The sequence below is a fragment of the Pezoporus wallicus genome, unplaced genomic scaffold (genome assembly GCF_028554395.1).
Source record: "Pezoporus wallicus isolate ANWC-B61680 ecotype Strahan unplaced genomic scaffold, APGP_CSIRO_Pwel_v1 contig_3817, whole genome shotgun sequence".
NCBI lineage: Eukaryota > Metazoa > Chordata > Aves > Psittaciformes > Psittacidae > Pezoporus > Pezoporus wallicus.
The window spans coordinates 4157409-4184141 of record NW_026635157.1 but is presented as its reverse complement, the minus strand read 5'-3'; the positions used below and the strand labels follow the sequence as shown (position 1 = coordinate 4184141).

The following is a 26733-nucleotide window of genomic DNA, read 5'->3' as shown; positions in this document are numbered from 1 at the left end:
TCTGGCAGGAATAATCAAGTCTGGAATAAATCTGCAGAAATGCCACAGCTCCTGAAGCTGTGGGTGAACCCCTGAGGCTCCAAGGAGAATGCCCTTATTCTCTACCCTCTCCAAAACTCAAGGCAAAGCCTACAAAGTCCTCCTCTGAGTAGGGAAATCTGCAGTGTAGCTGCTCACTGCTAGTGAGAAAAGGAGAGCACAACTAAAAAGAGGCACACTTCATCGTGATATTTAACTCTTGACTTCTTCTTGGACGACATTCTGTCAGCAGAATGATGCAGGAAAAAGGCAAAGGAAAGACAATGCCAATAAAACTATATATAGACACTGGGGGGGAAAAAAACAGAGAAATCCATTATTTCAGAAATAGCTGCATAATGGAGCTTTAAAACAACATAATAAAAAGAGATGGGAAAAAGAAAGGTTAACTAGCACTTAGAATCCACATTACTTTTTCACACAAAATCTGTCTGTCAGTATTATGTGTTATCATAAAAATCAAGTCATCAAGCAAAAAACAAAATCAAAGTGTTACTGGCTAACAGCATGTATAACCATATAAAACAAGAATACAAACTCTGTGGAAAAACATTTAAACTTTTTAAGTATATATAAAGCCCCACATATTTCATCTATAAAAGGATAGTCTACCATAGGATAGTAAACAGAGAACCCTTAGCACAAGCAAGCAGAAATCATTAATTTTAATAGCAAGCCTGCCACAAAGGTTTGAAATGCTTCTAAAAATAGTTCAAAATATTAAAGGCAGTTAAACTGTGGTGGGTTTTGTTTATCTGTTTGGTTTATATAACAACTGGATTTATCTTGAAAGACAACTGAAGTCTCCTTCCCGTCCTCTTTTTGCTTTTTAATAGTGCTGCTCAATTATGCAGCATGCAATGTTAAAATCCTTACATGAGATTTAACGATTTAACCATTGTCTGCAGCCCTTGTGGCTTGAATAAGCTGCCTAGTTAATTAATGACACTTCTTCAATGCTATAAAAAGCCTCTAGCCATTTTTCCAGTAATCTGAGTAATTCATCCATCAATAAAAGTCTTTCAGTTCTTCCTCAAAGACTGTACCTTACAGTGCAATTCTGAGTGTCCCTAGTCACTGTAAACATAAGTAAAGTAATTTGATAGCCTCTGCACCCAGAACTAATGGGGGGAAAGGATGCATTTTTATATGTTAAGACACAAAAATACAGACATTCCCTGGCATTTTAAAGGCTCCTTTATGTGAACCTGTAAAGATCCTGCATAGGGACAAGAAATATTCTAATAAAGACCAATGCCATTGCTTACACTTTCAAATTTAACAGGCTGTATTTTCTTTTTCATTTCATCCTTCCTTCCATTCATAATAATTAAGGTAAATATTTGCCTTCCCTATATTGCCCCAGTTGCCTGTTTGTAGCTCCCTTTCATCATTCTGTCAACTCATTAGAAGGCTGTGTTAAAGATTTTTTTTCCACACAGCTAGATGTCTGAGCATAATTAAACTTGATCAGTGTGACTATCACAATAGCAAAGACTGCCTGAATCATGCCTGATTGAGACAGTAGAGTGAATGGAAGCACTAACTCCTCCTTTCAGAGCTACAGGTGATGAGAAGACATACATGAGAAGATGACACCATGGCCCACACAGATGCAATACGTCCAAACGTTTACAAATTCCTTATTTTTAAGCCATGTTCTGGAAGCTAGGTGAGGCTACCTTCCCTGTTTTCATCTTAGAATTGTTCAGAACAACTATTTCTGAATGCAGTACCACCACATAGATCCCATCAAACTACACTGTTGAACATAGAAAGTAGTATGCATCCCCTTCTTCATGGGAAAAATCCTTTCTTGGTCCTGGGCTCCACCCTGAAGCACTGCGGGCAGGGTGCTGCAGGCAGGGTGAAGGAGCTGAAGCCTGCACCTGCCTTGTGCCTGTCAGATAAAAGGATGCTGAAGCACCTGTGGTTGCCAGGGGAGTAGGGATGGCAAGGGCTGGAAGCAGGAGTGAGTAACAGCATAGAAACTGCCTTCTCGCACAGCTATTGCAAACTACAAAACATTAAAGAAACAAGCAAACAAACAACATCAAGACCTCCCACCCCCTGTGTTTTCACACACCGGTTTCATCTGCTACAGGTCTCATAGTTTTCTTCCAGCATCTTGTAAGACCCAGCAGTATACACAGTACCTGTTCCTAACACAGTGCTGCTTTTCTCTTCCACCATGAGCAGAGTTTTGTAGGATTAGACACAGAACAGGCTGAAACTGGGGGCCTGTATTTACACATTCTTAGTACTAATGCATGTAATGTTGTGATGGGACCACATACAGGAATTCACGTTGTACCCAGCAGGATGCAAATCAAATTAGGTAACTGCTTGTATGCCTATTTTCAGAGCAAACAGAAGGAAGCGTGTGGGCAAAGTTCACATGTACATGTAGTCTGTCATGTCCTGGCCAGTCCCTGAATTTCCATAAAAAAAAGCTTACAACAGGAAAGAGGAGGGGGGAATATAGATATGGGTTGTTACAGCTGTCAGAAAAGCCTAGTAATTTACACTACATAAGATACAGGGAACAAATATAGATTAATAGCATCTCTTGGGATATCCACAAATTAAATTCTTTCTTTTTCATCAAGGCTTCTCGCTATTCAAGAGTGATTTCCTTCTGATTTTTTTTTTCACACACAGGAACAACAACAGAAACATCAGTGAAGTTCAGGGAGTTACACTATATTCCTAATAAACAAGAGTATAATCAGACCCCTCTACAGTTTTCACCCAGTTCTTGTGACTCTGTGCCTTTCCCCATCGTGAATGGAGATAAGCCTCTTCAATAGGTAAAATCTGGGAGAAGAAGAGGAGGGCACAAAGGCAGAGGTTGACAGAAAAACGTCACTATGAGCTGAGCAAGCGCACAGGAGGGGACACGAAGCACTAGAAAGATATTTTATATGACTTGTGGGCTTAGGAAAAATCTTCAGTTACTTATTGATGTTGCTTGTATAATGATAAATAAACCCTTTGGCAAGCCAAATCTTCAGTTCTCACTTGGGAAGACATTCCGTTTACTTGGTATGTACACTCCCTCTTTGGAAACAGGCGTGGAATGACACCACAGAACTGTCTCAAGACAGGGTACAGCACTCCCTTATATTTCAAATTTACATTTCACCTCAAACATACTTCTTATCCCTACATGACGCTATGTGAGTCTTCTCACCAGAAAAATACTTCACATGACCCTGAGGAAGTAGGCTCTACTACAGCTTCTTGTAGCCCTAAAAAAAGCAACATTTCAAAACAGTGAAAGGAAATACTCAGTCCTGCAGAGTCTTCCTGTTGTGTGTATTTGCTTATTATCCTCAAGAGGCCATTGGTGTAACAAGGTTCTCTGCCTTGGCCAGACATGTGCTTTGGTTATACTGTACAGGAGCAGGAAACACCTAAATGAGGAAGCTACAGACACACATTGAAGTGAGAAAATTAACTTCTAGTCCTCTGCCTAAATAAGCAGAATCACAATCACAAGGCCTATGTCTTGAACTAGCTAAAGAAGCTCACAGCTTCAAGTCCAGATTTGGGACCTGGTTCTGACCACAGTAAAAATCTGCCAATGACCTTTACAAGAAGATCATCTGATGACATATGATGTTGAGAAAGAAAGCACTCCAGTCAACCAGGTTGTATCAACTGTCCTATGACTCATGATCAGTTCGTGCCCAGGAGATAAGGAGAACTCAAGAGATCCTGAAAACAGCAGAGCTGCAAGAAGAATGATACCACTCTCTTCCTACAGGAAAATGCAGAACGCTTGCATATAGTATTAATAAAATCAGCCAATAACTTCATCAGGACAAAGTGCGTACCAAATCAGTTAAAAGATACAACTATATGCTCAGTTTCAGCAGGACTGTGCTGCACCCTGGCCATCTCTCTAGTTCTCATCTCATGTCTAGGCTCTTAGAAGACCTTGGGAAGCATTAACTATGGAGATTCAACCACAGGTGACATCAGCCACTATCTCAGGTGCTTTACTTAGAAGTCTGAGCCAATGCATAACGAGGACACAAACCCAGAGGCCACACGCATCCTATCAAACAAGACAGAATTGGCTGGCAATAATGTAGCTCCAACCATTTCTTGTCTTCAATAGAAAGATCGTAGTAGTAAATTACCCTCCCCTGTGGCAGAGATGCCACAGAGTTGTGGTGAGGAGTGTCAGAGGCAATAGCCTACTGGTATTGAAGAGACAGGTAGGAGAAAAGATGGCAGGTGAAACTTGAAGAGGAGGACGGATGCAGCAGGGGGCTGAGGGAGAAAGTTAAGAGAACTGAAGAGTGAGGTAAATAGACTACAATGAGCAAACTTTAATCAGGACGATAGAAAACTGATACTGAACAGTACATTCCCCTTCGAAATTTAACTTTCCAAGTTGTGCTAAAAGGTCCTGGGACATTTTCCAGGAATACTTTTATTAGCAATTTTCACAGTGCCAGAAAGCGGTGACAAAAAGAATAGTATGAAAATATAAACTTAAATGTTGAAATTTATCTTTCACTTGCTATACTGACAAGTAGCTTACATTAGGCAATAGGGAAGATGCTGAACCTAATTTAGACTAGAATAATATTCTGTTCTTACTTGCACAGTTACAAATCACCAGAGAAATTAGATCAGGAGGTAAGTTAGTAAGAGTATTAATTTCTGTATGTGCTTATTTGCGTGTAATATATGCAATGTCCTTCCCCAACCCCCCCCCGCCCTGCCCCAGACTGACTAGCTTGAACTGAGCATAGTCTCTTACCTAGTGCTTCAGTAAATCGTATGTCCTTGTGCCTCCAGAGGCAAATACATCTAAACACTTTTCAGAAGACCACTTCTTTGCACCAACTCCAGAGAACAGTACCAAAATCCCTCATCACTTAACATGCAAACCCCATAGTTAGAAGATGGTGCAGAGCAACGTCAAGCTCTTAGCTGATTTTGGTCTCTATTTCAGTGAGTTTGTCAGCAGTAGAGTCTGTAACTCTGGAATAGGCCATTATGTTTCAATGTGCTTATCTGGACACTAACAAGTGTTCCCTGGAATAACCGCTTATGAAGCATCCAGATTAGAAAGTACAAACATATTGCCTAAATTGAATTAAAGGCAGTCAGTCACCCCGAATTACACACTCAAGTGAAGATACTTCCAAATACTGCAGCAACAACTGAGTATCACACAAATGGGGTAGCCTCATGTTTAAAACATAGGACTGAGAGCTATTAGATCTTAGTTTCTCCTGCTGCTTCTGGTTCTTGTCTTTTCCTCTTGATCTTGAGTAAATTATTTATTTACACTTCCCCAGAGTCAAAAAGAGGCAGTTAGGCTCCCTGGCTTTAAAGAGTAGTGTTACAATAATTAATTCATTATTCTTTGCACAGCTCTAAAATTATGAGATGCTGCTGTAAAAATGCATATTATTAGTGCTATTTATTCCACTAGCAATTCCAAAAATAACTCTATCTTGGATGGTATAGTATTCTACATTAAAGTCAGTGGTACCTTGGATATTGAACCAGCACCTTTTCATGGTGGTGTAAAAGGAAGGACGGAAAATAATCCAGTTGTGATCATAACACAGTCCCTTTCTGCAAATTATTATCTCCATAATTTCTTTCAGTAGTATATTATACATACATTAACCATATTGGCAGCAAGCATTTGGAAGGAAAGACCATTCCGGTAAGTTCAACGGTGAATGGCGAAGGGCCATTGTAAAATCTACACACGAAATCAATGGGCTAGTTGAAGCCCCACTATAAATGGTGATGCGACCAGTATCATATGCTTCTTTAGATAAACAGTAAAGATTTTTTAACCATATTTTTCAAAGTTCATCAAGTTTTCTAGGCTCAGCAGTGGAAAAATGACCTTCTTTTGAAATTATGTTGCTTGCATAAGGCTGAGAGGTGCCTCTGACACTCAATCAGTTAGATCCGTTTGCTCATGTGAAGGCAAAACATAACTGTATCTGTCACTGGAACTGCTTTTACTGCAAGTGTAGACTGGACAGCTGTATACAGAAACAACCAGTCAGGTGTTTACTAGTCCAGGCTGTATCTCTGCTCAAATGCAGTTTCAAGATAGCTGTATCAACAAATTAGTGGTAGAAATACAGATTCCTGCCTCAAACAACTAACTTTGAATAAGACTGCATGTGAATCGGGGTGAAAAGTGATGATAGGTAACTTGGTACATTATCATATCTGCCTAATGAGAATGACAGAATTAATTAAATTTTTATCTGTGGGAGCACCAGTTCTGAGGGAAACTGTTCTTACAAAGTGACCACTTAACAACCTTTTAAGAGATGTATTCTATAGCACATAAATGCAACACAATAACTCTAAAAGCGCCATTACCTGTTGGTCATCTGGAGTCCATATGCCACAGGTTATCTGACTCTCCAAGTTTATTTCTGAAGACCAGTGTCTCTGTCCGCTGACTGAACCAACCAGCACAAATCCATCTCTATAGGAGATAAGCGCTTGAGTCCCATCATGGCTCCATGTAAAGTCGCTTACCTTAATATATCAAAGATAAGAAAATAGATATATGGGCCATATAGGACTTCTTTGTTGTTTTAACAAAAGGTAGCACTGCACAGAACTTGGCAGGGCAACTATTAGCCCAGGTGCAGCTCTGATGTCATGGCTATTGGATAAAGCAACAGTCCCTGAAAAGTGTCTTTGTAACAATTCTTGCATATTGTTTTCAAAAAAGAAATGTTTCATTTTCTCCTGTGGTTTTTGAAATGTATAAAGCACCACTTCCTCTTTATTTTGCCTCCCAGGACTTGATGAGGACAGATCTCTTGACTGCAAGAAAACATGCATACCAACCTGTGCCCCACGATCATTCACAAGTTCCACCGACCATCTGCCTTCGTATTGTATCCAAACAAATATTCCTCCATCTGCATCACAGGTTGCTAATTTCTGGAATGGTTCATTCCATCTCACCAGCACAACCTTAAAAGATTACAGACAAAAATAGCATTACCAAAACTGTGTGTTGTGCTAACAACCACTTAACTAGAACCAGTTAGTTAAACAACACTGCAAAACAGACATTGCCGCATTTAAATCCTAAAGATATACAAATCAGCAATTTTCAGCACAGCATTAGGTGCCTCTCAGGAACAGCTGGAATCATTTTGTCATGGCTGTCAGGAAATGCACCATCCCCCACCATCAGGCCTTTTTTGAAGGCATTGCATGCTTTCAGTAAAATCACACTCTACACTGGAATGCAGTACTTCTTTACAGAAGTAGCTAACAGGACCATCCAACACTCTTCAGTTATTTCCCCCACCATAATCTCAGAGACCATCAGACTGTACGTCAAATCATCACCTCTTGCTGTCTTCAAATGAAGGTGCATGCACTGGTATCAGGTTGAATCTGAATACTCATATCAACAGTGATGTGAAAACAAAAATTGAGAGTCCCAAATTATTAAAAAATAGAAATTTCACAGTGTCCTGGGTTCAGCAGTAGCAGTCACACAGAAAGGCTGCTTTGCTACTGAGTGTAGAAGGAAAACAAAGAGGTTTTAGACTCCTCTCTCCACATTAGAACTATCTGGGCTTTTCTGGAGAAACTAATCAAGTCTAAACCTACCAATTTGCTCTCTCATTTTTAATTAATATCAGTTTAACAAATACAGTATCTCTTGAGACCTCAGTATAAAACTGAAAAAAGCATGTCATCCTAGTGCCTGCAGCAGAAATTAGCAGCAAAACCATTTACCATTAGTGACTTTATCTTAAAAACCTTTTTTTTCAAATTAGTTTGATTTCAAAAACAGTCATATATGGGATGCTCACACTCATACACAAGGAGATTTCCCCTAGCTGCTTTCATAGCACGATAGAATGGTTTGGGTTAGAAAGGACCTTAAGATCATTAAGTTCCAATCCCCCTGCCATGGGCAGGGATACCTCATACTAGACCATGTAGCCCAAGGCTCTGTCCAACCTGGCCTTGAGACACAGCATATACAGAGAAAACACGTATTAGTCAATCAGTAGAGTGTTAAATTAATTACTTAATGGGCATCCAGATCTAATAGTGCTTTTACATAAATCTAAACAAATAATTGATCATCTAAAAGAGACAGAGAAGATATTCTTGAAATATATTTTGCTTCCCACAGAGATGGACTGACCGTCCTAAAGACTCCAGTCCTAAGATGAGCTGTGAGTAGACAGACCCTCCATGCTTCACAATAAAATCAGCAGTCATTTTCAGAATTAGGATATAAGTATGCATACATGAAACCTAAACTTGCAGCTAAAGAATATGATCTTATACTTACTTAGTGAGCGCTACACCTATTCAGAGAGTCAAGGGTCAGAACTTCAGAACATTTGGATGAATGGAGCTTGTCATCCTGAATCATCAACCTCCGAATCATTATACAACCACAAGCAAACTGTTTCTTCATGCATGCACAAAGATTAAGGGGAGAAGTGAGTATGACAAACCACCTCTCTGTTATTACATAGCTAAGAATCCCATTTAAGATTTTCCAAAAAAACACTTGCTTCTACTTGATTACAGTCACTAGTCCTGTCCCCAGTCGGGTAGATTATATCATGCCACTAGATGGATTGTATCATATATTGCTTTTTTTTTAAAGAAATATTTTTTATTGGAAGAGCAGTAAATAAAATATTCTATCATAGCAATACACGCAGCTGTACTTTGGCAGAGATTTTGCTCTGTCCTTTCCACCTAAACAAAAATAGCACAGATTTGTCAAAATTTTGTTTTCATTTTGATGTAACTCCCATGCACAGAGCCATCATTTCATCCACCCTGAGGCAAAATGCAACAACATAACTGTACTTGCCAGTCATGCCTAACAATATTACAAAAGAAGTTAAGAAAATCCCGAGGATAACGCTGAAATAGCTTCATCTTCAAAGGCTAGGAGCCACTAAGACTTATGATGACTATTAAGGAGTAGAAGGTACTTAATCACCACTAAAAACCAGACCTTTAAAGCTTAGACACTGCTCATGTTAGACATTTCATAGATCACACAGACCAAACTGCTATGGAAAATTTAGGAAAAAAAAAAGGTAATTGTTCAAGTAACACTGTGGTTTTTTTTTTTAGCTATCGCCATCAAAGATGCTACTACCTGTTATAAAATAGCCCTACTTATCTCATGAAGACTTGAGACAGCATATGAATTTACAGATTAGCCATACCAGCACACTTAATGATAAGACTTATAGCAAAGTGACAACAGTTACCTTGATATAATTTGTCTCTTTTCTATTTTAAATAAGAATCTTGTTAAAAGTTAAAGATAACATTTGATTCAAATTCTGTACAACCTGTTTTTTCTTTAGATTAAACATCCAAGCATACATTTGAATGTAAAAAAGATTAACCAAAGCCTCCCTCCCTCCAATTAGATACAAATTGATAACTTCCAAAATGAAAATCACAGATGAAAATAAACCAATGCCTTCTGATAACAGCCTCATAAGGAAGCAAATTTGTCATCTGAAAATTCAACTTCTTTAAACACAGAGCAAATGTTATCATTTTATGAGGTCATTTTAAAGATGCTTCCAGCATTTACATTTAACATCTGACTACAGGTGTTGAGTCCACAGCTACTTCGACTATTTCCAATTTCATTTTAGACACAACATACTGAAGCAGAGAAAGAAAGGAAGAAGAATTGCCCTAAGTATTAAGATGACTTTTGGCTTTTATGTTTGCTAAAATGTAAAGCATATGAAAACATGCCCCATTGACAGCACACTTAAATAATGCATAAGCTTGAATTACCCCTCTGCAAAGAGGAATTTTATTGCTAACCCATAAACGCAAAGATAGCATTACTTTCACTAACAGCTTCAACTCACAGGGGACTCATTTTTACTTCTGCCTTTATGGTTCTCTGCTTTCTACTTAGCATCTTCACACAAGTGCTGAAGGACTAAACTGTTTTGTATTGAAAGAGCAAAAATGTTGGTGTGCCAGAGAAAGTTGTCTGTGACCCATTTGTGGTCCATGAAGTTTCTGTATATTGCTTGATTATTTTGGTTCATTTATTATTTGTTTGGTTTTTAAATGCTATAAAAATCACAAACTGTGTTTGCATCCTGGACATTAATCAGTTTCTGAACTGCTATCTCATACAGGAAATGATCTCCCGTCAATAAAATTTAAGGAACTCCTGGCCTAATCTACTAAGTACAATGTAAACAACAATGTATTGCACCCAAACAGGATGCTTTCCATGAAGTTCAATGAGCTTTTACATCTGGGTCTTTGAGCTCCTTTTTATATTTTTTTTATTTTCCTTCCAATCAAAAATGTTGTGCAGTTATTACATCTTATGAACCTCAGTACATAATTATAGTTTTTGAACCACGGTTACTTCCCTGTGCTTCTTATCCTCACATATGCTCCATTTGGAAGAGGCCTAGTCTTGTGGCAAGGAAACAGCTGTACACAACAGACACTAATTTAATTTTTGTTATGCTTTTAAATTTCCATTTTCATTCACTATTGTTTTTTTGTCCACTGATGCAAATAACAAAACAAAGTCCAATCAGACTCTGGCCTGGAAGATCATCACGTTTCTTTGGAAGACACTGCCACAGAAAGACCATCATGCAGCTAGCAATGATATTATTTATTAAAATCTTAGACAAGAAATTTTGAGTAACTGCCATCTTTGGGGTAGCAAATATGTGGTAAATGTGACCTCTTCCCAACACAAAACAGGTCTGGTAATTCCACAGAATCACAGAATAAGCCAGGCTGGAAAAGAGCTATAAGATCATCAAGTCCAACCATTACCTCACGACTGGCAAGACCACCACAAAATCATATCTCTGAGGGCCTCATCTATATGGTTTTTGAACACTTCCAGGGTCAGTGATTCCACCATTTCCCTGGGCAGCCTGTTCCAATGCCTCATCACCCTCCCTGTGAATTTTTTCCTAATATCCAGTCTAAACCTCCCCTGGTGCAGTGGGAAGCTGTTACCTCTTGTCCTGTTGCTTGCTGCTTGGGAAAAGAGACCAACCCCCACCTCACTACAACCTCCTGTCCGGTAGCTGTAAAGAGCACTAATGTCCCCCCTCAGCCTTCTCTTCCCCAGGCTAAACAACCCCAGTTTCCTCAGCTGCTCCTCTCAGGACTTGCTCTCCACACCCTTCACCAGCTTGGTTGCCTTTTTCTGGTCCCTGTATGTCTGCTCCAGCACCTCAATGTCTCCCTTGTAGCAAGGGGCCCAGAACTTAACACAGCATTTGAGGTGCAGCCCACCAGTCATTACTGAAATCCTACCTCTAGTTCTTAAAACATACAGTATATAATTACTATAGAGGCAAGGGACAAACATCTAGGAAAACTGAATGGGTAAATAACTAGGACAACTGGTTCCTGGAGTTCCATGCCAAATTTAGATAGATTTATTACTGAAACACTGTAGCTAGTCACAGTGAGTCTTTTTTTTTTTTTAATTTCTGATCCTCCATCCATTTTACTGAGGAGTGAGCAGGCATATTCTCTAAAGAGAGGTCTTCTCCAGCACTCCTTTTCAAATATGCTATGGAGATGCGCTTGCAGACAGACTTTCACAGCAATAGAGAATAGAGAATACTTGATCGCAACTATCTGATTATAACACAATTTGTTACATCTGGAGAGTTATGTTCCCTTATCTGGCATGAGCATTTCTGAAACTACAAGTAACATCTTTGCAGGGTGCACAGGATGTGATGCATTATAACTCCATTGAGCATTTACAATACTGAACATCCTACAGAATTGTGGGCCTTTTTTTCCTCCCTAAAAAAAAAAAATAAATCGTACTATATTTCTAATGCTATGCAAAGTGTTGATATGAATCCAGCTTCCATGCAGTGATGGCAAAAGACCTAACTGTTCCTAGGACAGAAACAGAAAAACTAAAAAAGGAGATTAGGCTATTGCCTACAATAGCAGAGCACTGGACAGTCTATCTGAAGGCTTGTTCCAATCCCGTGCTTTTTTAGGAAAGTACTTATGTTTTTAATGGGACATATAAGGGTTGGAAAAAAGCGTTGGAAAAGGGGACGGGACAATCTACCTCAGATCACAGAGCATCACCTATCTGCTGTATCAAACAATCCTATTATACAATCCCTAATAAGTAGATCGAACTTAATTCATGGTTTCAAGTACAGAAAAATATGTGCATACATACATATGTAGCACACATTATGGTTTCTTAATAGCAACAAAGAGGAAGAGATATGTAAGTATATAAAAGAAAAACAAATAGTGTATAGCGAGGAATAGAAATGAAACATAAAAGTAAAGGGACCAGAGAAACCACTAACCAACTTGATTTGCTAATACAGTGCAGTGTCTCTCTCATTAGAGAGATAAACACATATAATATGTACACAAATTATATACATATAAAATGGGTCCGTGCATGACCAGGTTAGGAAAGCTAAGGCCCAGTTAGAAATAAACTTGGCTAGGGATGTTAAGGATAACAGAAAGGGATTCTACAGGTACGCAGCAAAAAAAAACAGACTAGGGAGAACGTAGGCCCCCTCAGGAAGCTCTTGAGAGAACTGGCTACACAGGATTTGGAGAAGGCTGAGGTTCTGAATGACTTCTTTGCCTCGGTCTTCACTGGCAAAGGCTCTGACCACACCACCCAAGTCTTGGAAGGCAGATGCAGGGACTGTGAGAATGAAGACCTTGGGCCCACTGTAGGAGAGGATCTGGTTAGAGACCATCTTAAAAATCTGAACATGCACAAGCCCATGGGACCCGATGAAATCCATCCGCGGGTCCTGAAGGAGCTGGCAAATGAAGTTGCTAAGCCACTGGCCATCATACTTGAGAAATCATGGCAGTCAGGTGAAGTTCCTGACAGCTGGAAAAAGGGAAATATAACCCCCATTTTCAAGAAGGGGAAAATGGATGACCCGGGGAATTACAGATCAGGCAGTCTCACCTCTGTGCCTGGCAAAATCTTGGAGCAGATTCTCCTGGAAGGCATGCTAAGGCACATGAAAAAGAACAAGGTGCTTGGTGACACCCAGTATGGCTTCACTAAGGGGAAATCCTGCCTGACCAATTTGGTGGCCTTCTATGATGGGGCTACGGAACTGATGGACAGGGGTAGAGCAGTTGATGTCATCTACCTGGACTTGTGTAAAGCGTTCAACACTGTCCCACACAAAATCCTTGACTCTAAATTGGAGAGACATCAATTTGATGGATGGACCACTCAGTGGATAAAGAACTGGCTGGAGGCCGGCTGCACACAAAGAGTTGTGGTCAGTGGCTCAATGTCCAGCTGGAGACCAGTAATGAGTGGTGTCCCTCAGGGATTGGTGTTGGGACCTGTCTTGTTTAACATCTTTGTTGCTGACATGGACAGTGGGATTGAGTGCGCCCTCAGCAAGTTTGCCGATGACACCAAGCTGTGTGGTTTGGTTGATACCCTGGAGGGAAGGAATGCCATCCAGAGGGACCTCGACACGCTTGTGAGGTGGGCTGATGCCAACCTCATGAAGTTTAACCATGCCAAGTGCAAGGTCCTACATCTGGGTCGGAGCAATCCCAGGCACAGCTACAGGTTGGGCAGAGAAGAGATTCAGAGCAGCCCTGCGGAGAAGGACTTGGGGGTGTTGGTTGATGAGAAAATGAACATGAGCTGGCTGCAGTGTGCGCTTGCAGCCCAGAAAGCCAGCTGTGTGCTGGGCTGCATCAAAAGGACCATGACCAGCAGGTCGAAGGAGGTGATCCTGCCCCTCTACTCTGCTCTTGTGAGACCTCACCTGGAGTATTGTGTGCAGTTCTGGTGTCCTCAACATAAAAAGGACATGGAACTGTTGGAACAAGTCCAGAGGAGGGCCACAAGGATGATCAGGGGACGGAAGCACCTCCCGTATGAAGATAGGCTGACGAAGTTTGGACTGTTCAGCCTGGAGAAGAGAAGGCTGCATGGAGACCTCATAGCAGCCTTCCAGTATCTGAAGGGGGCCTATAGGGATGCTGGGGAGGGACTCTTCATTAGGGACTGTAGTGATAAGACAAGGGGTAACGGGTTAAAACTTAAACAGGGGAAGTTTAGATTGGATATAAGGAGGAAATTCTTTCCTGTTAGGGTGGTGAGGCACTGGAATAGGTTGCCTAGGGAGGTTGTGAATGCTCCATCCCTGGCAGTGTTCAAGATCAGGTTGGACGCAGCCTTGGGTGGCATGGTTTAGTGCGAGGTGTCCCTGGCCATTGCAGGGGGGTTGGAACTAGATGACCTTAAGTTCCTTTCCAACCCTAAGTATTCTATGATTCTATGGACACATATCCCTATTAAATCCCTGCGGAAACCGTGCCAACTTTGTACATTTGCTGACTTAATTTACTTTACTAAAGCTATTTCTTGAACTAAAATGCAATTTGAAAGCAACAACAGGTGCTCAGAATAAGAAGGAGGGTTGCCGTTAAGAAGCTTTTGTTTTTTTACTATACTTCCCCTATAACCAGTGCTTGGTTCTAAATGGTTCTGAACATTATGTTCAATGAAACATAAAGTTTAACTATTTTTAAAATGTTTTTAATGTTTTTAAAATAAAGGCTAATCATGCTTGCTAATTTCTTATGCTGCAGTTTGTTTGCAATTGTTCTTACTTTCAACTTCACTTGTGACCCTCATTTCTTGAATGACAATAATGTGATGATAATTCTCTCCATTCAAGCTAAAATAATCCCGCAGACAAAGAGCATCATATTAAGTATCTTTCCTACTAATAACACTAGACAAAAAAATCAGCAGACAGGGCAGACAGCTAGTTTGCACATCCATCATCCTATCCTACTTGTCTTACACTGCACTCTCCAATGATATGCTTGCTGTCTCTCCCACACCTGCAGAGCTTTGACTTTTTGTTTCCAGTGACATTACGCATGGGTTTACTTACAGAGCTGTCAGTTTCCAAGGTATGATACCCATCAAGGAATCATCAAGAAGAAACTACCCCTATTAATGACAAGCACTGTGCTGCAGCTAAAGATCAGCAAATTTATAATAGTTAGTGTCTACATTTCTTGAGGAAAATCTGCCAATTCACAGCAGGGGCTGCACGTTACATAGTTGGTAAATGAATGGTGAATGAGTTCTGAGAGACAGAAAACACTGTGCAAATCCTTCATGTTTCTTTTGTCCAAATAATAAGAAAAATAAACTCTTTTCATGGAAGGACTGGAGTAGCCTCCAGGCATCTCAGGGATGAATGTCCTTTAATAACCCTTACCCCTGCCACAAGAGAAGCTGCGGTCACTGGTGATGTGCGCCAATGGCATCGCAGCTGCTCACAGCTCCTGGGGGGGGTGGGGGGGTGTTCTGCTGCTGCCACGAGCAGCCCTTTCCATGCCATTTGTACATTAGAGGTCTGCTGCTTTATCCCATGATGCTAGTTTTTCCTTGAAAAACATGTATTACTCTGCCAGCAGCTGTCATCTTGCTTTTTCTGCTGTTTGGAAAGGAGCTTCAATTTCTATAAATTCTATAAATACTATTTAAACGAACATAACAACATTCTTGTGAGAGAGAACATAAAAGCTACTAACTACGGGGTTTTAAAGATACAAAAAGACCCATGTAAAGGCCAAATTTGAACAGCACTCCCCCCACACCTTTTTTTAAACTCCAAATCTGATTTCATGGTAAAACATTATCAATAGGCTAAGCATGGCATCTGTGTCACCTGGGGACCTAACCTTGCACTAACTGAAATCAGAGGTAAGGCTGGACCAGTAATAAGGTGCTGACCTTAACAGATCTGAAAAGTCCAGGTCCAACTCTGCACGTTCTTGTGATCACAGACTTCTCTGTGGCCTTCATGTGAAAACCTACTTCAAAGCAATTACATCCCTAATTCGAACACCTCAGGTAAGGGTCTAAAGTTAAGTACAATGTAGGAATACATTAGAAGCTCTGTGCTGTTTTGTTCAATATGCTTGCTCTACTTCCCTCCCCCCCCCCCCCCCCCTTTCTCCTTAGCATTTGTTTTCATAGTGCTAAGAGCTTACATCAGACTGACAAAGACTCGGATCATCTGCTCAGCTGCAGAAAGAGAAAATGCTAGGTAGGAGCAGTGCAGTTGACCAGCAATAGCCCTCTGAGTTGTTGCAGGGGAGGTAACCACCCAGAGCTCACTCTCCACGTGAGCAGCTGGTACCCTCTGCAAGTAACAGTGTGGTTTGCTCACCCACTAGGAAGAGCGTTGATGCTCCTCAGCAAGTTTTGTCTATTTGCTTTGCAAATGAACACCACACATGCCTATATTTAAAAGGTGTCTTGAGGCTGGCACACATATATCTATATGTATACCACCACATATACCTATTTTTGAAAGGTTTTATATGGTTGATATCCAATCCTCAAGGGAAGGCATTTTGACCTTTCAAAGCTTTAGGTGATGATTTTGGCATATAGGCAACTGCAAGGAAAATTTGTTTTGCTAACTACTTCAAGAGGAAATGTACTTAGTGTGAATAAGATGTCATCTTAAAAATACCTAGACTGTCAACATCTCACTGAATACATTTAGGAGCCTTGATAGTAAACTGCCAAGACAAGGACACAGAAAGGCTCTAAAGCTTTACAAATCTTCATATGTTCCTCAAGTCATACACTTCATTTTAAGAAATACATTCCCAAAGATTTGCCATGTAACCATTTTATGTGTTCACAGAACACAAAACACACCATCTGATCACCTACCTTAGAGGAAAGCATCCCCAACACCCCTCACAGGTACCAAAGAAGCAGCATTATGCTCCTACAAATGAAGCGGCTCACAGGGCCAGTTCCAAAGAGATTACTGTTTTCACTTTGGAAAAAAAACACATTTAATTGTGGCTTCTAAGAACTGTAGTTGTAGCAAACATTAAAAAATACCCAACAAAACAAAAACCAACAACCCACCACAAAATAAACCAAAACAAAATGCAGAAATAAGCTGTATCCAAACTGTATCTGACAAATGTGTTTGGGCAGCTGACAATCTTTGACAGGTGACTTGTCAGCACTGGAAATTGCACATGAGAAATAGAAATGACAGGCAATATGAACCTTACTTGGATGATAAGATACTGGTATCTGGTTACCAGTCCTCATTTGAATGTATTTCTTAACTGTCCCTTCTAGGGCTATTAAGGAAAACAGCTGGGTGTAATCTGAAGGAAAAAAATTAAGGCATGAAAAGAGTGAAGGCCTGAAGTCAATCACCCATATGCAAAGATATCTGCAAGCTATATTCTTAGAAGAGAAACAGGTGGAGGTCTGCTCATCTCTCATCTCACAGACAACAGAGTGACAGTGATATGGAGTATGGTGTGCTTTTGAATCCCTTCCCTTCACAAGGATGCTGAAGTCCCAAAAGCTCTTCCACAGAAAACCTTTTCCACAGAAAAATCTTTTTTAGACTTGTGCCATGCTCACTTCCTTTATAGCATGTACATTACTACCACCATCTCCTATTGATAGCCGTCTTGTTTTTAAGCATCCCTGCAAGATACTTCTGTTTAATTGCCCATACATGCTCCCTATAAGTGCAGGGGCAAGCCCAAGTTCACTAAAAATAAATCAAACCTGAATGTCGATAAGGATGAGCAAAGGATAAAATAGTGCTTTCACCACCTTCCTTACAAGAAGAAAGATTTTGCTTTGTTCTAGTTTCTATACAGATAAAAACACCATAAATAAAGAAAGGAGAGATGACTATTCTAGCTAAAGATGAACAACCATTTTGCATTAATATCAAAATACCCAGAGCAAAATAGTTCCCCCTCTCAAATCGCTGCTGAGCACTGTTAGAAAGGTCCACTGCTGTTAAAATTAAGACGCATGCAATAAACTCTGCAGAGGTGGCAGTTCCTTGGGTTTGAGCATCTATGTCCCGCAAGAGAAAAAAGCACCAGTATTTAGCCTATATTAAATTAAAAGTACATGAGCCTAATGCTCATTTCACTAAGGTCTGACAAAATGATATTACAGATGGTATAAATCAGGACCATTTTATAACCTCCACATTTATATTTCACTTTTGGGCTGCATATAATAAGCTCAGTGTAAAATCACATCAAACTTTAAAAACAAGAATAACACTCACTGACATCCACATATGCATCATCACCATATATGAATGTAAACACCATGAACATCTTTGTTAGAAGCTCCAAGGAGAGGGGGGGAAGAAAACAACCAAAACACCCTACATAAGACAGATTTAAAATTATTTCTGTTTGTTTGTTTGTTTGTTTTATTCCCCTGGCTAAAATAACAGAAAAATACTGGATGGAGAGACACAAACACCCTGTAGCAGAGCCTATGGTTTTTATTCTGCCTCTTCTTTTTAAAAATATGCAATCAAGGACAAAATGCTGTTTGGAACCAGTTATTATATCCTTAAAGATGGATAACCAAATAATTAAAAAAAAACCCAACAAAACCAAAACCAAACAAAAACACCCCAAAACTCAAAACCAGAGGAGGCAGGATAACAAGAAACACTAATGAAAACTCATGCCTACCCAAAATGAACTAGCTCTACTCTGCTTTCTCAACAGCAGCTACTTAGGAATTCCTATAGTATCTTTGACCTCGTAAATGCTAAAAATCTTGTTTGGAAATACCCTCAGGGTAATGAATTGCTGGAAAAAGTCAGTGAAGTGACTATGACAGAGCTGCCCTCCCTTGTACTCACTCTTCCCAGTTTGGTGGCTAAAAATTCCTGATGAAGTGTTCACGTAGTAGTGAAATATAGTTTCATAACTTTTCATGTATATATATGCATGCACAAGAACAGTCAAGAAAAAAAAAATCACTTGCAGTACTAGGAAGCTTTAACAGAAACTCATAAAATGTAACATAGATGTTATTTTATAGAACTGTGCTAGTTAACGCACACAAAGGAGGCAACCCAAGATCTTCACCTTCTGGTGTCTATTCTGAGAAGTGCCAGAAAAATAATGGTGTCTCACGACCACATACTGGTCATGAATCTGCCCATATCGAGTATACTTATGTCTGCCTGCATCAAATATACTAATGTAACAAATAATTTTTTGCTTGTCAGACACAACTCATACAGCATTGCAATTAAATAACATTATTCCAGTTACTGAACATCTCCATTAGCATTTGTGGTACAGATTTTATACTCAGAAACTGAGCAATGACTCTCTTGATGATTTTACAGGGTAGACTACAACTTAGCTTGCACCTGCTTAGCTGAAATCACTGTAACGGTCTCTCGAACAAGTCTTATGTGGGAACTGATTGCAGCACAAGCTTTGTGCAAGTTCTCTCCATGGAGATGAACTTCCCCCATTACTGAACTGCAGTAAAAGCTTGATTTTCATCAGCAATGTAAACAGTAAAGATCTTAAAATTCAGTGGCAAAAGTACTGTCCAAAAATTATTATTTCTCTGATGGCTGTAAATACTTCAGCCTTAATTATTCTTTTCAAACACAAGAAAGTAAAAATAATCTAAACTTCAGTGAGAGAACAGATCAGCCCTTCAAATCTATTAACATTTCCCAGGTGATAATACCTGTGCATTAATCTAATTAAGGTGAGTTATAAGGCAGACTGCAGACAAATGGAAGATCCAGGCATTTCACTGTTCAAGTGGGATTACTGTACTATCACAAATTCCCAAATCAGTACTCAACTACTGTTATCTTGATCATCAAATCCAAATGTAAGGCCTCTGTCTGCCACTCAGTTGTAGAACACTGCTGGCCATCTGAGGAACACTGGTGACCGTAAATTACTCACAGAAACGGAGAAAAGAAAGTATTTGCATAATCTTTATTGGACTGCCTGGACTGGCCTTGCATGACTCACAGAGGTTTCGCGAATCCTCCTGTGAGAATGATGAATGATATTGTGACCAGTCTTGTTCAACATCTTTGCTGGTGACATGGACAGTGGGACTGAGTGCGTCCTCAGCAAGTTTGCCGATGACACCAAGCTGTGTGGTTCGGCTGATTCTATGAATTTCCACAAAATTAATTTGCAGAGGCAGGATGCACTCTTTAACTTCCACCACAAGGCCACTACCGGAACACCCTGGCTGCTCTGAGTGGGCTTGTTTTACATCACAGAATCATAGAATAGTTAGGGTTGGAAAGGACCATAAGATCATCTAGTTCCAACCCCCCTGCAATGGCCAGGGACACCTCACACTAAACCATGCCACCCAAGGCTGCGTCCAACCTGATCTTGAACACTGCCAGGAATGGAGCTTTCACAGCTCCCCTGGGCAACCCATTCCAGCGCCTCACCACCCTAACAGGAAAGAACTTCTTACTTATATCCAGTCTAAACTTCCCCTCTTTAAGTTTTAACCCGTTACCCCTTGTCCTATCACTACAGTCCCTAATGAAGAGTCCCTCCCCAGCATCCCTATAGGCCCCCTTCAGATACTGGAAGGCTGCTATGAGGTCTCCACGCAGCCTTCTCTTCTCCAAGCTGAACAGCCCCAACTTTCTCAGCCTATCTTCATACGGGAGGTGCTCCCGTCCCCTGATCATCCTCGTGGCCCTTCTCTGGACTTGTTCCAACAGTTCCATGTCCTTTTATGTTGAGGACACCAGAACTGCACACAATACTCCAGGTGAGGTCTTACAAGAGCAGAGTAGAGGGACAGGTTCACTTCCTTCGACCTGCTGGTCACGCTCCTTTTGATGCAGCCCAGGATACGGTTGGCTTTCTGGGCTGCAAGCACACACTGCAGCCGGCTCATGTTCATTTTCTCATCAACCAACACCCCCAAGTCCTTCTACACATGGCTGCTCTGAATCTCTTCTCTGCCCAACCTATAGCTGTGCCTGGGACTGCTCCAACCCAGGTGCAGGACCTTGCACTTGGCATGGTTAAACTTCATGAGGTTGGCATCAGCCCACCTCACAAGTGTGTCAAGGTCTGTCTGGATGGCATTCCTTCCCTCCAGGGTATCAACCAAACCACACAGCTTGGTGTCATCGGCAAACTTGCTGAGGGCGCACTCAATCCCACTGTCCATGTCAGCGACAATGATGTTGAACAAGACAGGTCCCAACACCGACCCCTGAGGGACACCACTCATTACTGGTCTCCAGCTGGACATTGAGCCATTGACCACAACTCTTTGTGTGCGGCCATCCAAGCTAGTTCTTTATCCACCGCGTGGTCCAGCTATCACATTGATGTCCATCAGTTCCGTAGCCCCATCATAGAAGGCCACCAAATTGGTCAGGCAGGATTTCCCCTTAGTGAAGCCATGCTGGCTCTCACCAAGCACCTTGTTGATTTTCATGTGCCTTAGCATGCCTTCCAGGAGAACCTGCTCCAAGATTTTGCCAGGCACAGAGGTGAGACTGCCTGGTCTGTAATTCCCCGGGTCATCCATTTTCCCCTTCTTGAAAATGGGGGTTATATTTCCCTTTTTCCAGCTGTCAGGAACTTCACCTGACTGCCATGATTTCTCAAGTATGATGGCCAGTGGCTTAGCAACTTCATTCTCCAGCTCCTTCAGGACCCGCGGATGGATTTCATCGGGTCCCATGGACTTGTGGTTTTTAAGATGGTCTTGAATCAGATCCTCTCCTACAGTGGGCCTAAGGTCTTCATTCTCACAGTCCTTGTTTCTGCCTTCCAGGACTTGAGTGGTTTTGTCAGAGCATTTGCCAGTGAAGACTGAGGCAAAGAAGTCATTAAAAACCTCAGCCTTCTCTAAATCCAGGGTAGCCAGTTCTTCTGATAGCTACCAGAGGGGGCCTAGATTCTCCGTAGTCTGTCTTTCATTTGCAATCTACATATAGAATCCTTTCCAGTTATCTTTCACATCCCTAGCCAAGTCTAATTCTAACTGGGCCTTAGCTTTCCTAACCTGTTCCCTAGCTTCCTGGACAACACCCCTGTATTCTTCCCAGGCTGCCGGTCCTTGCTTCTACCTTTTATAAGAGGTTCAGCTTTCACTTTTATAAGAGGTTCAACTAATGGTGTTTGGGGCAACTATTGGGGTGACTGTATCATTGCTGAGATCAACACACAAAACAAAGTGGAAAATGAAATAGTGTGTACTTCCAAATAGAACAATATAAGAGAGGGATTGGGCAGTAACACAGAGAAAGTAGAAAGTGAAGAGCAGCCACTCTGCAGCTGAACCTCTCAGGACAGAAAGGAACAAGAAGGAAAATCTGAATTAACAATCAAATAACTAAAATTCACAATATTTACATGCAAAACATTCAGTTTATCATATTACAATAAAAAAAAACAGATACCAACCAAGAATTACTTTGTTAATATGTATACTATACCCATGAAGGCTCTTATTCAGGCTTGAGACACACTGGCCCACCTAATTTGCAAATGATACAATACAAACTTCTGATAAAGTGAATACTAGCTAGAGAAATGCTATACCCTACGAAATGCTAAACAGCACATTTTGAAAATGCCATCCTTGATTTGGCTGGCCTGCAATTCTGCACAGACTGTATTCACACCAAACCCCTGTAAGCACTTTTATTTCAATTTCTCAGTTCTTCATGAAATAAAAGCTGTCTCACGATGTAGTCTGCAGAGTGATCAATAATTTTACTTGTTTGACTTGCAGGGCACAAGGAAGTTATAAATAAGGGGCTCAATTAGTTAGATAGAAGAATCGCAATAAGCAAAGTGGACAACCCTGGAAAGCACAGATCCCCCTATTCCTTTTTACCACTGTGTTTTAACACTGTGACATAAAGAAGTCTTAACCAGAAGAGACCCTCATGTAGCTGGAACTGCACAGTTTATGAATAACGACATGCCTTGAAGTTTTTAGCCTTGAGGACAAAGCTAAAAGCAGGCTAGGGAAGTACTGAAGGGAAGATTAGCTCTACAGAACTGTAAAATGGCTGTACTTGCTCAATTTATTCTACAGGGCTGAACTATAGGTTGGGAATGTGATGCCTAGGCACCCTAATGGGATGTAAGAACCACCATGAGGCTACCTCACAGGCCATAAGGGTGACAGGAAACACTTATCTGACTGTCTAGGACAACACTTGGCCTCAACTAATGCAAGTATTAACAAAGGCATTGATTACCTGTGGTATAGAAAGCAGTTTTCAAGGAACTGAATTGACACTGACTTGCTTCTAGGAGACCACAGAGCAACAATACTCAACCTTTAACAACCCAGCCAGTATATGAACACAGACTGACAGATTGTCTGATCTGCATCCAAGAACCTGAGCCAGCTAGCTTATAAGCAATGCATCACTGGAAAGCAATTTTTATAGTTTAGATAGTTTATCCTTCAATTCGCTCAGAAAAGAGAGAGGAAAAGCAGTACATCGTTCTTAGTAAAATCCTTAAAAAAAAAAATCCTCCAGTAAAATCCTTAAAAAAAAGTTTCATCAGGCAAAATAAGCAGATGTTTTCTATCCCAAGTCACTTTCTTGTCAACAAGCATCTGGAATTTGACCAAGACAAAAACCTAATGAAAAAATGAACTGTAAGGCAAGCATGTGTGCCTGTGCACTGCTGCTGTTATCCAGATATCATTTCCCTCTTTCCTGTCATGTGAAAGTCTCAATGCAACTGTGTCTCCTTTCAGGTTTTCTGTAAAATGAGAGTTATTCTGGCTAGGAAGAGCAAAGAAGCAGAAGCAGATGGCTACCAAATCCTTCCAAAAGTGAAAAATCTAAATTAAAAAGGACACTTCTCTACCATTTTATTTCAAAGCAAAGGCATTAGTATTTAAACAATGTTTTTGACTTCGTAATTCCTACATTTCTGTCAAACACCCTTAAAAGTTAGAGTTCCCAACTTAATAACTGCTCCAAACAGTAAGCTTACATGTGACCAGGTGCCACCCTACCCTACCTAAAGAGCCTGCCCATGTCTGTGCTACCAAGCCTTCTACACCAAGCCACTGCAGCTTTCCTCTCACCACAAAGCCTTCTTCCTACTCTTCAGGCCAGCACACTCTCTATGCTTAAGTCTTATATCTCTATGTATTAGGTATTTCCAGAGAAGGGCCTGAGACTGCATACACAAGTAACACTGTAAATTGATTCTCCCTGCCCTCAATTCTGCATTTTCCTTACAAACCCTGTTGTTTGGGGTTTTTTACTATTTATTCATCTGCATCATTTCTGATGCCTTTGTTTGAGGAGCGGAAAAAAGCCCCACACCTTTATATTAACCAGAATAATTAGGCAATGAGACAGTTCTGCAAGAAACCAGAACAAACATCACAGAAGAATTTAAAACTGTAAATACACAATATGCAAGAGGCTGCCCACAAGTGCTACAGGCCATGCTTTCTGACTGGTACCATGAAGTTCAATCTCAAAAGCAGAAAACACTGCTGCTGGACATCCCCTTATCAATCAGCAATGGCATTACTTCACACCGGGCTGAAGAAAACACTTGTCTTCACTCTACACACAATTTTGGTTTCTTTTCTTTAGATACTTGGCAGATTTTAAAGTAATGTTTTTTAACATTCTTAAAAGAATTTAGATTAAAGAGAAACAATTAAAAAAAAAGCGTACTGGCAAAGTGGAGTCATGCAAAGAGTCAGGAACTGCTGGAATGACATGGAAAAAAAAACGTAAAAAGTTATTAAATGTTACTGTAAGTAACAGGATGATATTCAGGAAGCTGTGTTTTCATTTAAATATCAGGTAAAGCTTCCAGCAATGGAAGAAATGGTTGAACAGTCTTCTAAAAGAAAAGGTGGAATAAAGCCAACCTTTGGAACTACTTCATACAAACTTGCACATAGCATAAGAAGGAATACTGCAGGGACTTGCGTGTTTTCTCTGTGTGTTAACTGACTACATGAGGTTACTGCAGTTCAGTGGTTCTGTTATTAAAACAGTATTTTCTTACTCATTAACTGAGATTTAAGGAATAAGAATTGTATTTTATTAACAAATACAACAACAAACCATTTTTCATTCTCTTATTTTTTTCTAGAACAGGACCACATTAAAGCTCACTTGAGTGCTGAAGTGTAGCGCATATATGGAATAAACACATTATTTCAATATGGTAAATACGTGATAAAAAGAAAGATATAGTCCTATTCTATGCATAAGGGTAAAGGGGAATATCTGTGTCTTTATATAGCTATGATCAAATCACGATTTTTGTGTCTGTCTATATATAGGCTGAGGGTAGAGGTGATGGCTGCCTAGATGGTCTGCAGCTATTTTCACGTCTGCATGCAGATCTGCAAGCAGTCAGTCATTCCAGTAAGTTTTGGTCTCTGTATGCTCTTGTTACACTTTGAAATGTTAGTCTGCTAGCATTTGCAGAGTACAGCGTCTCCCTAAAGAACAACAGACAGGATGAGATAGCCTGGAAGTCATTCACTTTTTCATAAACCTTTAGTAACAAAGCAGTTACATCAGTAGCATGATGATCAAACAGATCTATTTGGAAATTACTTGTTCATATTATTAAGCAGCTAGTGATCTGACTTGATTTTATCATCTGGTGCTGACTCTGGATCATATCATAACACAGAAGTGAGAGTTTCTCACTCAAAAAAAAAGGAGATGGAGCATTAGGGTAACAGATCAAAAGCATGGAGTCAGAAATGGGACCTAAGATCCAATAAGAACTGACTTTCACCAAGCAAAGCCCTCTACCTAGTATCAAAGAGTACTCTGTGGAGGACTCAAAGATACTACATAGACCATTAAGTACTCTAGTGTTTAGATGCAGGAATGAAGGAGCCCTGTTAAGCTGACTTGTAGCCAAGCACAGGGCAGGAAATGAAGCTTAGCTGAGAAGGATCCAGCTAAGCATCACCAAACAGTGGAGCACAGGGATCCCACAGCTGCAGCTCTCTGCACCATCCCCTGTTTCAGAGCCTCATCTGGAAGGTGGACAGGTGGCCTGTGGCCATCACTGTATCCTCCTGCTCTGTGGTCCACCTGTACAGATAGAAGTTTTTCAGCAAACCTCCATGTCAGCACCTACCACATCCTTGCAGTTATATCCCACTTTGCTACCATTACTACATGGTAATTCCTTCAAAGTATGCTCCTGTAGAAAATACCAACAAAAAACATTTTTCCATTGTTGTACCTTATTATGCCCATGGCATTATGATGCTGACACCTGCCCACTACTTCGTATGAGCCATGGCCAGGGCACCCTGCTGAGCTTGCAACCATGCTCCCAACCCTCCTGGCACTGCATGCATCACCAAATCTCAAACTCAGAAGAATGATTTGGTCTTAATGTGCTGTTTGCCAAAGCTGACACCTCTGTAGAGGGGAACAAGCACAATTTGGGGAGTCCTGGACAGACTCTCTCAGCAGAGAGCGAGGGAATGCAGAAGAGGCAGCTACTGAGCAGCCCCCGGTGCCCAGCATGACTCCCAGTCTCACATGATCTTGACATACTGGATTTATCAATACTAAAAATAAAACCATGTGATGCAGACTCATGCACTGGAGAGACTGTTGTTATGCAGTGAAACCATGATAGCTGAGATAATGCAAACTATGAGCCAGCCATCTAAAGTTAATAGTTTCATTTGCATTTTTAAACCAATTAGTTAACACTATTTTAACAGAAATCATGCTAACCTTTCTCATTTTTAAAAAATTCTGTTATTATTACTACATA

The 26733-nt window shown here is 40.6% G+C and overlaps 1 protein-coding gene across 8 annotated transcripts in view; it reads right to left on the bottom strand.

Annotated features, from left to right (window-relative positions):
- TULP4 (TUB like protein 4) overlaps positions 1–26733 on the bottom strand; it is a 156650-nt gene that overhangs the window by 43890 nt on the left and 86027 nt on the right. For all 8 annotated transcript variants that reach the window (XR_008971869.1, XM_057406695.1, XM_057406734.1 and 5 more), the window contains 2 exons: positions 6898–7026; positions 6418–6579 (listed from right to left, as the gene is read on the bottom strand). Coding sequence is in view for 7 of the 8 variants with exons in the window: in XM_057406695.1 (XP_057262678.1) it covers positions 6418–6579; positions 6898–7026 (291 nt within the window). In the remaining variant the exon portion in view is untranslated. The remainder of the gene's footprint in view (positions 1–6417; positions 6580–6897; positions 7027–26733) is intronic.